At 36.8% G+C, this 14948-nt stretch overlaps 1 protein-coding gene across 1 annotated transcript in view; it reads left to right on the forward strand.

Annotated features, from left to right (window-relative positions):
- Positions 1–2828: 2828 nt before the first annotated feature.
- itga10 (integrin, alpha 10) overlaps positions 2829–14948 on the forward strand; it is a 34080-nt gene continuing 21960 nt past the window's right edge. Inside the window, 4 exon segments of the mRNA XM_048153797.1 lie at positions 2829–2859; positions 2862–3007; positions 6705–6853; positions 13222–13372. Of these exon segments, the coding sequence (XP_048009754.1) occupies positions 2829–2859; positions 2862–3007; positions 6705–6853; positions 13222–13372 (477 nt within the window).

Genomic DNA, 14948 nt, shown 5'->3' on the forward strand with positions numbered 1-14948 from the left:
AATTCTTTTTATATCTTTTATTTAAAATAAAATCATTTTCATTCTCTGCTTTTTTAAAATAATCATTTTTATTCTCTGCTTTTATTGTTATTTTACGTTTATTTTAATTCCTTTTCTTAGTAAAGCACTTTGAATTACCATTGTGTATAAAATGTGCTATATAAATAAATTTGCATTGCTTATTAGCATATGCATGCTAATAAGCAACTAGTCAATTGTGAGAACTGGACCCAAAACTAAAGTACAGTAGTGCAAATTACAGTTTGTTCCACCTAGCGGCATTAAGTCCCCCTGAGGTAGTTGGTACAGTACAGCTTCCTTTAGTGTATTAAGCACTAAGCAGTGAACAGAATGCACTCTTGCATAGGTCATGTTTTTTTGCAGGGGTAATAAAAATGTACGAAATAATCAGAATAATGAAAAATAAAACCTGCGCATTACGAGTGTTACAATTTAAACTACCTAAACTATATTTAAACATTGAAAAGCTTAAGCCCAACCCTCCTATACTTTATTTTCAGCGTTCGCTCCGTTTCAACGCACAGTTGAGAGTGCGAGCCTTTGAAAGGCAGAGAAAGACAAATTTGATGTGAGCGTGCATCTAGAAGACTTGTTTTCAAGCGGCCATTCACACATGCACTGTTCTTCTTCTGCTCTTTTTCCTGTTGTGGCGGTTAGCAAACACTATTGCATTACCGCGCACACCCCCTTCTGGATTGGAGTGTTGACCGCCTGTGACTGACTGTATTCGTTGTCTAACTGTATGAATGATGTCCGTACTGTATATCCCTAACAGATAGATGATAGAAAAAACAAGCTAAAACCTCACCTGACCTAAAATCCGACCAGAACAGCTAGTCTTCTTCTTAATATATTCATGGGTTCAGCCTCTAAAATTCTTTTACCCGCACACACGCTCTCTCTTCCACACACACAGGCTTTTTGTGTTGGGTAGAACGCAATGAACCAGATCAGTCCAGTTCTGGAGCCGCTCTGCTGTGGCTTTGGTGGAATTGCTGGGTGGCTTTCGCCAGTAGTCAGACTTTTTATGAGAGCAAGCGAATGTTTTGGCGGAGGGAGTCAGGGTATGTGTTCAAACAAAAGTATGTTTTTGTGTGTGTGTTTGTGTGAAAGAGGGTTAAACGGAGAGCAAGTGAGCACAGCCTTTGGGATGGAGTCACACATAGTTCACCATGGTGTATGCCAACTAAAACTAGCGCTCACAGTGTGAATGTAATGAGCCCCACATTGCACATTCAAATATCACTAACCAAAGCATCTTTTTGAATGTACCTGCTTGAGGATTTGTGAGTTTGTGTTTGTTCCTTTGGTCAGTGCTATAACAGGATAGGAATGTGACTCAAGCCCTTTGTAATGACAGGCCGTGGAAAAGCCATAACACCTCTCACCCTCATTGCCACTTCACTTCTGTCTCTCACACTCATTCTATCCTTCTTCTTTCCCTTTCTCTATCCTCCCATCCCTCTGTTACAGGCCTTCATAATAACAGGGTGGGGAATTGCAGAACTTTTACCCCCTTTAACCACTTCTTCCAAACCCATCTTTCTTTTGTCTCATTCTCCCTCTTTCAACTTTTGGTATGTTTTCTTTCTCTCCATTCTTTCCCTCACCAATCCTCACAATGGTTTTTCAGGCACATAAATGGTACGCTTTGAAGACGTACTATTTTTATGTGTTTTTTTGCCCTTCTCCCCCCAATTACCACCAAGTACGTTTAAATTGCTTCATTGCAGGAGCAGCCGCCAACTCTGTTAAAGCATTTATGACAATAACCGACGTTTATCAACAATTCTCTGTTCATATCGTTCCTTCTCATTTTCCCTCTCTTCCCAGTCTAATTCGTTCTCTCTCTCTAACCCAATTTAGTGATTATTCAACACACCAAAAAAAAGAAGAAAATTTACAAATCCTTCTCCTAGGCAGCAATGAAATGAATTTGAGAGAGCAAGTCTTTTGCTTTTCAGATGTTTCTCCAGAGAAGACCAAATAATTCAGACTCAAATAAAGACAAAAGAGTTTCAAAAGAGATGTTAACAATACCTGAACTCTGGTCAGACCTATAATTTCAGTATGAACTCAATGAATCAAATATTTAAAAAAGCTTTAAATTATCTGAGCTGCCCACATTCATTTTATATTATATACTGTATAATAATAATATGTGAAAATTGTGTGCATGTATTTTTATTTGTCTTATTTTGTTATTATCTCCTATAAGGAGTTTCAGGAGATTCATTTGATACAATCTCATTGACACAACCATTCAAATGTTTGAGGTTGGTAAGATTTTTTAAATGTTTTTGATAGAAGTCTCTTATGTTCATCAAAGCTGTCCTTTTTTTGCTTCTCTCTTTCTTCTGTTTCTCTCTCCTACTTCCCCTGGTTCACTTAACTTCAGTAAATTTTATTGGTCTGACCAGCACACAGCGCTACAGAGGAAATTTGTCAGAAGCTCAAATACCAGACTTAACATTTACACAGAGAATTTAATATGCAGTACTAACAAATTTGTGCAATTTGTGCACATGTTCTGTGAACGAATGCTCATAATAAATCTGCATTGTACCACGAGTGTTTAAAATTTAGTATAAAGGTGATACTACAGATGCTGGATGACTTGTTTAAAGAGACTTTTTCTGTGTGATCTTTAGGCCTGCGCTCCACTGTGGTCCCAGGAATGTGGTACATCTCTGTTCAGCACAGGAATCTGTGCATCTGTCACCAACGACATGGAGCCCAAGGACATCATTGCACCCACTGCCCAGAGTGAGATAAACATCCTCTGTCCATCTGACCTGTTCAATTTAATGAAACAATCATATTTAACTGAACTTCTTTTGTGTGTGTATTTTTCACAGGATGCACCACATACATGGACATAGTGATTGTTTTAGATGGTTCTAATAGTATCTACCCCTGGTATGAGGTGCAGAACTTCCTTAGCAACATTCTCAGCAAGTTCCACATAAGCCCTGAGCAAATGCAGGTATTTTTGTTTTTTTCCACTATTAATGGAGTTCTTGTTTATTTAGTATTTTAGCATATGGGTTTTGAGGGATTTTTTGCTTTGTTTTGTGATAAAAATGCCTTAAAATATGTTCTTCCCAGATTTGACTCACATGTTTTTGTGGTTCTAAATAATGGTTCCTCTTTTAGTTTTAATTATTCATTGCTTATTTTTGCCATAAGTTCAGAAGAAAATCTGAGCTTGAGTTAACATCAGTTTTGATTGAGTAACTCATCTGGTGAGAGTTTGACATATTTAGCCATCAAAAAAAAAAATATTATTTTTTTAATAATTTCAAGAATATGTAGCCAAAAGAAGGGCTCCCATGGAAATATCAGGGATTTTCAAATGTGTGTTTTCCAGGCCTGGAAAAAATTAACAATTAGTAAAATCTTCTGTAAAAAACTGTAATTATAACAACTTTTTCTATTTTTTTTCCTCAGTTATAAAGTATATTGAAGTTAGAAATGAATCTTTGTAAGTGCAGTCTCTATAAAAATTATTTCTAAAAATCCTTTATTTTAAACGACTGGAAAAGTCATGGAAAAATCATGGAAATTCATTGGTCAGAACATGTGCATAAGCATACAGCAAAGTGAGTGAACAAAACCTCTACTCCTAAATGATGTACTTTTAGGTAACGGAGACCTGGCTGAGGTTTTTACAAATGTGTAGAACTGACTTTTAACCTTACATCCTGTCATCGGCAGCCCTAACACAGATCTAGCTTTGATGCATTGAGCCGGTATATGAGCAACTGTGAGTAACAGAACCGCAAGCCAGTCTGCAGAGAGAACTGAGCCCAAACAGAAAGAGCGGAAAATAGATGACAGTGTTAATGTGAATAGACAGAAGATGTGGTTTCTAGAGGAGAAGGGATAGAGTTGGAAATGTATGAATGTATACCAGAGGCAGTTTGTGAAACCAGAAAGTAATAAAGAGAAGATGGACTGATTGATCCATGAGTAGATGTATGGATTGAGAGAGAGATGGATAGATGAATGTGTGTATCTACGTTCCTAACGTGTGGGTTTTTTAAAAATGTGAGATATATAAGGCGGTAGGCAGGCTGGGGGCAGCACGAGGTAAAAGGAAATTCCTCTGGTTTGTGGCGCATATCTTGCTCCAGCAGATTTGGGCCTTCATGTTGGTGGGGCGGAGCGCATAGTGGAGATGCCAATCTCTTCTACATCTCATTCTAGAGTTATCCACTCTGCACAGATTACTGCTGCAGTGTTACTTACAGCAAATGACCTCAAACATCTGATAGCCCTTTTATTTTTATTACTTTTTAATGTCAGGGACCCCAAATACAATGACCTGTTATGAGGAACTACTATCTTCCTAAAATATAAAGGCAGATATATATACACTATCGTTTGAAAGTTTGGGGTCAGTAAGATTTCTTTCTTTTTTATTTAGCAAGGATGCATTAAAGACATTTATAATGTTACAAAAGATTTCTGTTTCAAATAATTAAAGAAATCAAAGAAACCTGTGATGGCTGAGAGATCAACACACTGCAGATGAAGAAACCATGCAAATAGAAAAACACCAGCAAATTAAGAACTCATGTGCTGCAAATACTCCCAACCCAATGTGGGTGTAAATGTCCTAAACCCTAACCTCTAATTCGTACCTGCCTGCTCCAGCCTAACAAGGGTCTAAAGACCGCAGTCTCTAGCGTCAATCTTGAGTTCGGGGTGTGAGGTTTACACACACAGCTCTTACTAGCCTATGTCCGTTACACTCACCCCCCTAAACCTCACTCCCATCCAGGTCTTGGCACCAATGTAGCCCCTCTAGTTCGCACCTGCTATCTCCAAGTGGTACGCGAACCCGTGCCCGTCTGCATGGGAGGTGGGCACTCTAACAAGGAGGCTAAAGACCGCAGTCTCCATCATCAATCGCTAGAGCACCTCTTGAGTTCAGGGGAGTGAGGTTTACAAGCACAGCTCTTACTAGCCTATGCCTGTTACATATAAAATATATACATTTTTCAATTATAGTCTTTTAAAAAGGCATCTGAAATAATAAACTAAGTGCAATGTAGTGTCAAATATATTGATTTTTCGAAACATATTGATATTGAAATATATGAAATGCTTCCAATACCCATTTTCCGCAGAACAGATACACGATACCAGCTGCTCTTTCTCGCTCTCTAATCTCTCTGACAGCAAGTTCACACACAAACCCGCCTCCCCTCACTCACTCATTTTATTTTCTCCGGATGAATATTGTTGGTGTTACAGGGCTTGAATTTGGGCATAGGATTGCGCGTATATTGTGCATATATTTACTGATTCCCACAGATTTTGTGCTCACACCCAAAGTGCATGCACATAAAGCCGCCTCTCAGAACTAAACTGAGTTCTTTTTCGCTGCTTATTGCGCTTAAATAGTCAAATACACACAAAATAATGTCAAAATGCCAGTCTTAGCGAGTATTCACGCAAACACAGTCTGTTATGTTTTAAGTGAACATAAATAGATGACAAAGAAAACGCATGTGTAGCAGTATAATGGATCCATGTGTCAGGTCTTAAAGTGACAGCAGCCTAATATACCTGCTGCCAAAATATGAGATATTATGAATATTAAAAATATCTTTCTGGCAGTTCTTCCCCATGGTATCAATGTCATAATTCTGGACAGTAAAAATGCTAAGTGTCAGGTAACTTTGGAAAACCACTAGCCAGGGTGGTTGGTGAGCAAAAAAGTTAATGTCAAGCACCGCTCACAACGCAACCAAATACAGAAACGTGCTGCAAATAACAGAAACCACAACAGAAATGTTTCAAGGGGACCCCAACAAGTGACGAACCTGACTGGGACTGCTTATTTTTCAATGTCTACTCTTCAGTGGTGTTGTCAATCACCTGTAAGGTGAGTTTTTTTTATTCTGATCAGATGTGCTTTGTTAGTATTTGCAGCACATTTCTGTATTTGGTTGAGTTAGCACATGTGTTGCTAAACTGATGAAGATTTTTTCTTAATTTGCTGGTATTTTTTCTATTAATCGAGAAGAAAATCACGATCCCGATTCATACATAAATGCGATCTTCTTACTAAATGATGCCGATTCACTTACACGTATTCAGATCACACTGCATTCACGTGATAACTTATTTACTTTACAACAATCCAAGATGCTATATCAGTCAAATGTATTGGTCACACTGACACTGTGTAAAACAAAACACTATTAATTCACCAATCAGGCCAGAGATTACTGAATGATTTAGTCATAAATCCCGATCACTTCTCTCCTCTCTCTTCCTCATTTACAGCGTTTTGCTGTCATTCAGGTAATGTGTAACAAGGAGTCAAACCTAACCAGTGGTGCGTTTCCCAAAAGCATCGTTAGCTAGCATTAATTTGATCTCAAACAGATTAATTTCAAGAAAGATGTTCACCACCTGTGTGATATCATTCACCAACATTGTGACTAGCTAGTTTTATTCAACAATGCGTTGTACTATGGCTGTAAAGCAGCGAGTTATGTCGCTGTATGGGAAATGCACTCCAGGATGCTCAAACAAACGTCAAACAAGGAAACAGTCCTCATAATGTTATAATCATATGTTTCTGCTTATTAACTGAGATGGGGAAAAATGTTAAGGTCAAAACTAAGATCAACTTTAACTTTACTGTTTGTGACTATGGTGTGTAGGTTGGTGTCCTGCAGTACGGGGAGATCTCAGTACACGAGTGGTCTCTCAGGGACTATCAGACAACACAGGATGTGGTTGAAGCCGCCAAGAACATCAGTCGTCAGGAGGGACGGGAGACCCGCACTGCGTACGCCATCCAAATGGCCTGGTATGACAACCCACTGCTCGTTCAAAACAAATGTAGCACAGCCCTCTCTCCCTCTCTCTCTCTCTCTCTCACTCCTTTTTGAAAGTTATCGCTTTATGTACATTTTGCCCTTAACCTGATCCCCACCACATCCAGAGATAATGTAAAGTGTGTAGCATAGTTGAGTCTGTCTGGTCAATAGAGCCTTTGTTTTCATGTTGATGCTTTTGAAGGTGCCTCCTCAAAACTGTAATTCCATCCTTTCCCCAGAGACTTGCATACGTGAGCAAAGATTTGTTTAAAGAAGCTCATATTCATTCTCTGTGTCCCATTCACACTCCTTCCATTCCTGTCATTTCTGCTTCTGTCATTTTTCTTTATTGGCATCCCAGTGCCGAATCTCTGCGGCACACACATATATACACACACGCACACATGCAGAACACTAACCATAGCTGGCACTTGCTGACCACAAAAGCAAAAGCTCACAAAATGAAACTTGTCTCAACTGCTGGAGAGAAACTCTACTGTCTGAAAATGATATTTAAACAATCTAGTCTAATTAAAGTCAAGCTATGCATTTTAATAGGACCATATCATGGAAAACATAATTTCACTTGCTTTGAGAAAAAAACTTTTTAGTGAATCGAACACTCAGCTTACAACTTACTCTATTATGGCTTACAATGTGTGGTTCGCAATAAAAGTCAATTAATTAACAAAAATGTTCAGGAATTTAGTCAAAAATCTTTGTTAAAATCTCAAAAATCTGTCTTCTCCACAGAAGTTGAAGAGTTTCATGGAACTTTTTCATTTATAGCAGGTCCTTCATCTCTCTTACTGTGTTTATGTGTTTGTGGTGTGTTTGTGTCTTTGTGTTTCTACACAATTAAATACTCATTTAAGACTTTCCATTCTCTAGAAGGCACACATTAGACAGACACACTCTCTCACGGTAGATGAAGTGATAGCAGTAGTTGTGTGAGGTGAGGAAGGTTGTCATAACATTCAGGTTTGCTGATGCAGAGAGGAGAGAGCTGGCTCAGCAGAGCCGCAGGTGTGGTCACCATCCAGTAGACTTTGCCTTCGCCCGTGCAGCTGTTCAAACACACGACCATGTTCATACATTCACACACACAATCACGAACGTGAGAGAATTCAAATATAGTAATTAATTCAAACACACAGTAAAATGAAAGAGAGTGTGAGTTAAAAACCACATAAGTCCAGATGTAGCACTCAATAAAAGCACAGCAGCCTTTAAATAACACCAGCCCCAGCAATTAACTGACTTATTTGCTCAAATCACTTTCCCTGCAACTCTTTCTTTCTTTCTTTCTTTCTTTCTTTCTTTCTTTCTTTCTTTCTTTCTTTCTTGCTTTCTTTCTTGCTTTCTCTCTAGCTTTTCTTGCTTGTTAGCCCTTGTGAAATAGTACACTTTAGCATACTTTAAAAATGAGTACTTACTCATACTATAGAATATACTTGAGTGTAAACTGAATGCTGTAAACTGAATTTTTTCAGACACTTAAAGGCAGGGTAGGTAAGAAATTTTGTTCCAAATTTGTTTAAACTTTCTATATATATACATGCATAATTAAAATGTAAGAACTCTGATAAAAAGAGTATAAAAATCGAGTGACTCTAGACCGTTTAATCTGTATTAAACACAGCTCATTATTTCCATCCGGGACGAAACATAGGATTGGCTTAGGTGGCTGTCACTCTCTCGCAACCATGGCAACCACCCTTTTGCCACACATGACCTGCCCACTTGCGCGCGCACGTTTGATTTGGGGAATCCAAGAGGCATGGATCCTAGGAATACCAAAACAATGGCAGAGAAACAGCAAGCTAAATTCACAGTACCGGCCTATGCAGTTAGTGAAGGCAAACCAGGCAAAAAAAGGAAGACAGTAACAGTACAAGAAAAGGCAATGAACAAAAAGTCTTTGGATAAACAAAGAAATAAAACGCGAGTTAATATCGGCGTGGCTTTCCAGCGATGGCGAGAACTGAGGGAACTCAAGGGGCTGAAAAGTGACTCCTTGATGGCTTTATTTCTGCTGGACAGGTAAATCTTTCTTTTTGTATTTTGATCATACATATTTTTTTGTTTATTTTTTCATGAAGCATGTGTCATTAGCACACGTAGCTGCGTAATATAGCTAACATAACATTACTTAGCGAGCCGTAGTAGAGACGATAAATAATGATAGCTATAGTGTTGAATTGTGCATAATTTTACCCTCTGTCTAAGTCTTTTACCATGTTCACCTGTAAGTTTACCTGCACGTTTTTTTCGCCTTTGTTTTGTTTTTATATTCTCTACCTATGTTTACTGATGTCTTTATCTTGTATCTGTGTGTGTCGTACACACTTTGTTGTATGTGTGTGTTATTATTTTGTGTCTGCAATGCAGTTGTGAGTTGATATTTGAGTGTATGTTACTCTGTTGATCTGTAGAACAACGTATATGTTATGAATCTTACACGAAATTCATCTTCATCACAGTGTAAATGATGGTAATGGAAAAACGTGTATCATGCAACCTGTTTTTAGCTTTGCCTTATAGATAACTAGCTCGTTAGCGATTCAAAAAATATATATTTTAAACTTTACCAATATCAATATGCTAGCTTGATAGTGAGTACTAAAATACATCTTGTTTGTTTATCTTCATAATTATAAAGTTATTTTTATTACATGTGATTCTGACATGATGTCACTACATGCACTGTGCTCCTTCCTCTCCGCTCGTCTCAGGTAAATAATGCGTCTTCCAGCTCAGTGGTCGGAGTCACACGTTCATGCGTTTTGGGGGCGTGGCTTTGGAAGGAGCCCAGAAGGGAGGGGGTGGAGTGAATGGAAATAATGAGCTGTCTTTAAAACAGTCGTGAGAGGTCTACAGACACTCGATTTTTATACTTTCTTTTTCAGAGTACTTACATTTTAATTATGTATTGATATATAAATAAAGTTTAAACAAATTTTGAAAAAAAGTTTTTTATATATTTTTTTGCCTACCCTGCCTTTAATTGCGTTATTTACAATGAAATGAAAATGTTTTACAGTTTAAATTTGCATTAAATGCAATTAGTTGAACTGTTGTTTAACCTTCTTAAGTAGGATTTAAAGGATTAGTTCACTTTTAAATAAACTTTTCCTGATAATTTACTCACCCCCATGTCATCCAAGATATCCATGTCTTTCTTTCTTCAGTCGAAAAGAAATTAAGGTTTTGATGAAAACATTCCAGGATTATTCTCCTTATAGTAGACTTCAATGGGCACCAAACAGTTGAAGGTCAAAATTAGTTTCACTGCAGCTTCAAATTGTTCTACACAATCCCAAATGAGAAATAAGGGTCTTATCTAGTGAAACCATCGCTCATTTTCTGAAAAAAATTGAAAATTATATAAGTTTTAGCCATAAATGCTCATCTTGAACTAGCCAGAATTCTAATAGAGGAGAAGAAGAAGAGAGCTAGTTCAAGATGAGCATTTATGGCTAAAACTTATATAATTTTCAACTTTTTTTCAGAAAATGAGCGATGGTTTCACTAGATGCACACACACACACACACACACACACACACACACACACACACATGAAAGGTTAGATTTTTGCTAATTTTAAAAATTAAAGATCAGAAGAATAAACAATGCAGATTTATTTTTATAGTCATTTTTGATCATGTTTACCAAGGGTGCCAATAATTCTGACCACAACCGTATGTAATTTCATAATTATTGTCTTTGAAATACTGTAAAAGTGTACTGACAGTTGAATGTACTGACAAACATTTATTAAACTAAAATCTACTTTAATGTAATTTCTATTGAAACTTGTACGTCATGTATTTAAATGTATTTGTAATGATGAAGTTGCAATTTAGTACATTTAAAATATATTAACTAAGTGTATTATTGAATAACACCACAGTTAAAATTATAATCAAATACTTATATATGCTTCACTATGTTAGTTTAAGTGTACTTCTTTAAAGCACAACAAAAGATTATTAAAGCATAATGATTTAAAATGTACGCTGTAATGTCAAAGTAAACTTTTTTTAAAAAATATGTACACTTAAGTGATCTTTTATTTATTTATTTTAAATATTATTTTACCTGCAAGTATAACTTTTTTTTTAAATATATACTTTTAAGATTTGAAATACACTGCACATTCAATAAATTAAGCGCTCTTATTTTCTTGCCTGCTTTCTTTCTAAATCCCTTTCTAAAACTGCATTCATAATTGATAAAATCCCAGCCTGAAACAGTAACATCTGTGTAACAAGATCTGCATTTTTCTCATAATCAAGACTTGTTTTTAAGATGTCTGTCCCTCACAACATCTTGTGTATAAATATCTTCATGAAACAAACATTTTTCTCCACCATTAAATCCTGCCCTCTATTTTTCACATACCACATCAAAACAGTCCCTTGCTCTTTTGTCAGGTCTCCTTTTGTCTCTCTGTGTGGTAAATCAGAGGGCCATTTTGTTTTTCACATGATTTTTTTGATTTTTTTTCACGTTTTCACTATTGTTTCATTCTTTATTAAATCTACCATTATTCTCCTCTCCTCTCCTCTCCTCTCCTCTCCTCTCCTCTCCTCTCCTCTCCTCTCCTCTCCTCTCCTGGATGTAATTAGGCAGAAGGCTGCTGGTTGTTTTTAAACTCTGCACTCTTGCGGGTAGCCACATAGTTATATTTAGCTAGAATCTGGACGACCGCCTGAAAATCACTAAGTTGACTAACGTTGGCTGTGCCACGAAACTTACATCTTGAAGAATGCAGGTCACCCTCACACAAGCAGCACAGAAACCTGCTGCATGCCATGTATCGACTGCCTGTTAGTTTGTGTTTGTGTGAATTTTAGTAAGAAATATGGACCATATTCAGATTTATATACGTCTTAAAGGTGCCATTGAACGTTTTTTTTACAAGATTTAATATAAGTCTAAGGTGTCCCCTGAATGTGTCTGTGAAGTTTCAGCTCAAAATACACCACAGATTTTTTTTAATAAATTTTTTTAACTGCCTATTTTGGGGCATCATTAACTATGCACCGATTCATGCTGCGGCCCCTTTAATTCCTCACGCTCTCCGCCCACGGAGCTCGTGCTTGCCTTACACAGCATAAACAGCATAAAGTTCACACAGCTAATATAACCCTCAAAATGGATCTTTACAAAGTGTTCGTCATGCAACATGTCTAATTGCGTAAGTATGGTATTTATTTGGATGTTTACATTTGATTCTGAATGAGTTTGATAGTGCTCCGTGGCTAAAGCTAACATTACACACTGTTGGAGAGATTTATAAAGAATGAAGTTGTTTATGAATTATACAGACTGCAAGTGTTTAAAAATGAAAATAGCGACGCCTCTTCTCTCCGTGAATACAGTAAGAAACGATGGTAACTTTAACCACATTTAACAGTACATTAGGAACATGCTAACGAAACATTTAGAAAGACAATTTACAAATATCACTAAAAATATCATGATATCATAGATCATGTCAGTTATTATTGCTCCATCTGCCATTTTTTGCTGTTGTCCTTGCTTGCTTACCTAGTCTGATGATTCAGCTGTGCACAGATCCAGACGTTAATACTGGTGACGTTAATACCCTTGTGTAATACCTGGAACATGGGCTGGCATATGCAAATATTGGGGTCATACATATTAATGATCCCGACTGTTACGTAACAGTCAGTGTTATGTTGAGATTCGCCTGTTTTTCGGAGGTCTTTTAAACAAATGAGATTTACATAAGAAGGAGGAAACAATGGTGTTTGAGACTCACTGTATGTCATTTCCATGTACTGAACTCTTGTTATTTAACTATGCCAAGATAAATTCAATTTTTAATTCTAGGGCACCTTTAAATTTGCAGGAATTATACAGGGGTCCCAAAAAGTATTTGAAAACTTAACCGGCACTTAAAATATGTGTAATATTTTGTTATATAACAATATTTTGTTATATAACAAAATATTAAACCATATGGCATTTATTTGACTTATATATAGAACAAACAAACTATTCAAGCAAAACTTTTGGGGCCACTGGACATGACTTTAACTTTTAAATAATTTAAATTCAGTAAAATCATTCTAATATGCTGATTTGCTGCTCAAGAAACATTTCTTATTATAATTGATGATAAAAATAGTTGTGCTGCTTGCTTTTTTTGTGGAAACTGATTTTTTTGATGAATAAAAAGTTAAAGAAAGCAGTATTTATTTGAAATAATATAATTTTTTGTAACATTTCATAAAATTTTGTTACTTTGATCGTTGCTGAAATTTCTTTAAAAACATGTTACTGACACAAATGTTTGTGTTTAACTGTTTTCTCACTCATGTCTAGCACTGAGGCCTTTAGTCCAGACAGAGGAGCAAGGGAAGGAGCCACTAAAGTGATGATAGTCGTGACAGATGGAGAGTCCCACGATGGGGAAGACCTTCCTGAGTCCCTGGCTGAATGTGAGAAGCGTAACATCACAAGATATGCCATCGCTGTGAGTACAAATACACATTCATACCATTAATTAAACCTGACCCCTGATGTAGGCTGGAAAAACCTAAAACCCCTCCTAAAAAAACAGCGAGCAGGAGAGTGTATTTCTGAATATCAGATCCCCACTTAAACTGACCATAATTGGCACTGCTCTATTTTCAGTGTCTCTGCTCAGCTCCACCCGGTTCTCTCACTCTCTGTCTGTGCTTGAATGATAAAGATGTCTTCCCTCATTCTTTAAACAATCATAACCACATTATTGCTGCTCAGAAATAGATTTAAATGGGGTCCTTGCCATCAGAGGAATGAACCACACCCTAAAACCTCTCTACACTGACACCCTACCCCTCTGGGTGGGTCAGTTGGAGGACTTCATTGCATTCTGCCACCCTAAACCACAACAGCACAAGAAAAAGACAAAGTGAAGCTGCATCCACCAGAGCCTGGGGTGTCAGTGTAGCCAAAATGTCTTCCTCCATCTGTATCTTAAAAAAAACACAAATACGTACTAGGAAACTCAAAGGGTGTGTTGGTCCTATCAATTTTCTGTCTATATTCATGAGCTCACATCTATGAACTGTAAATTATGGACCGTTGAGTCTATTTTGCATTACTTTCAGATCTATTACATAAAAAATATATAATACCAATACTAATAACTGCGTTTTTCTGTATTTCAACAATAAGTGCAATTACAAATTATACAGTATATTTAGTGTATAGTAGTATTTTTAATAGTATTATATATAGTATAGTTATATATATAATACTATAGTATAGGATTGTAGTATATATAGTTTAATAGTATAGTATATTTGTTGAATGCACTTTTGACCGTAAGGCAGCAAAAAGCTGATATATTAATTATAACTAGACGTGTACATTTTCTGAAGAAATTGTAAGTGTAAGTATATTTTATTTATATAGCACATTTAAAAACAGCAAAGCTGACCAAAGTGCTGAACAAAGAAACACTGCCGTATGGTTGCTATGGTGCTGTAAATGGTTGCTAGGGCATGGCTAGACAGTTTCCAGGGTGAAAATAATAGACTGGATCTCAGCCTGAATCAAAGGAACCAAACCTCATGTCTCTATGATGTTCTGGTGCTGAGATATGGCTTATTCATGCTGCCATACAGTTGCTAGAGTGCTCTAAATGGTTGCTAGGGCGTGACTAGAAAGTTTCCAAGGTGACATTTAATGAATACTTGCCATTCTGAGTCAAAAGAGGCCGCCCACTTGTCTCTACGATGATCTGACCCACAGATATCTCTTAAATTTTTTCAATGGAAGTCTATAGGGTGGTTAATAAAGTTTAAATGTCACTATTTATTGGCTGCTTAAGCTGAGTCAAATAAGCCCACCATCAACCATAATTTGACACCTTGTTCATGGATCTACGACAAACAGCGCAGATTTGTACTGAAGAAAAATAATAAGCATGTGAGATTGTAATATTGATGCTTTGCCTCGCAAGCACCACTAATAACATCTACAACACATATTTTAATAAGATCTATGGGCCAGGAATGGGCTGTACATATTTAAATTTACTTAACCTTTTAGTGTAGGGCTAA

Source organism: Megalobrama amblycephala, linkage group LG13, assembly GCF_018812025.1.
Source record: "Megalobrama amblycephala isolate DHTTF-2021 linkage group LG13, ASM1881202v1, whole genome shotgun sequence".
Lineage (NCBI taxonomy): Eukaryota > Metazoa > Chordata > Actinopteri > Cypriniformes > Xenocyprididae > Megalobrama > Megalobrama amblycephala.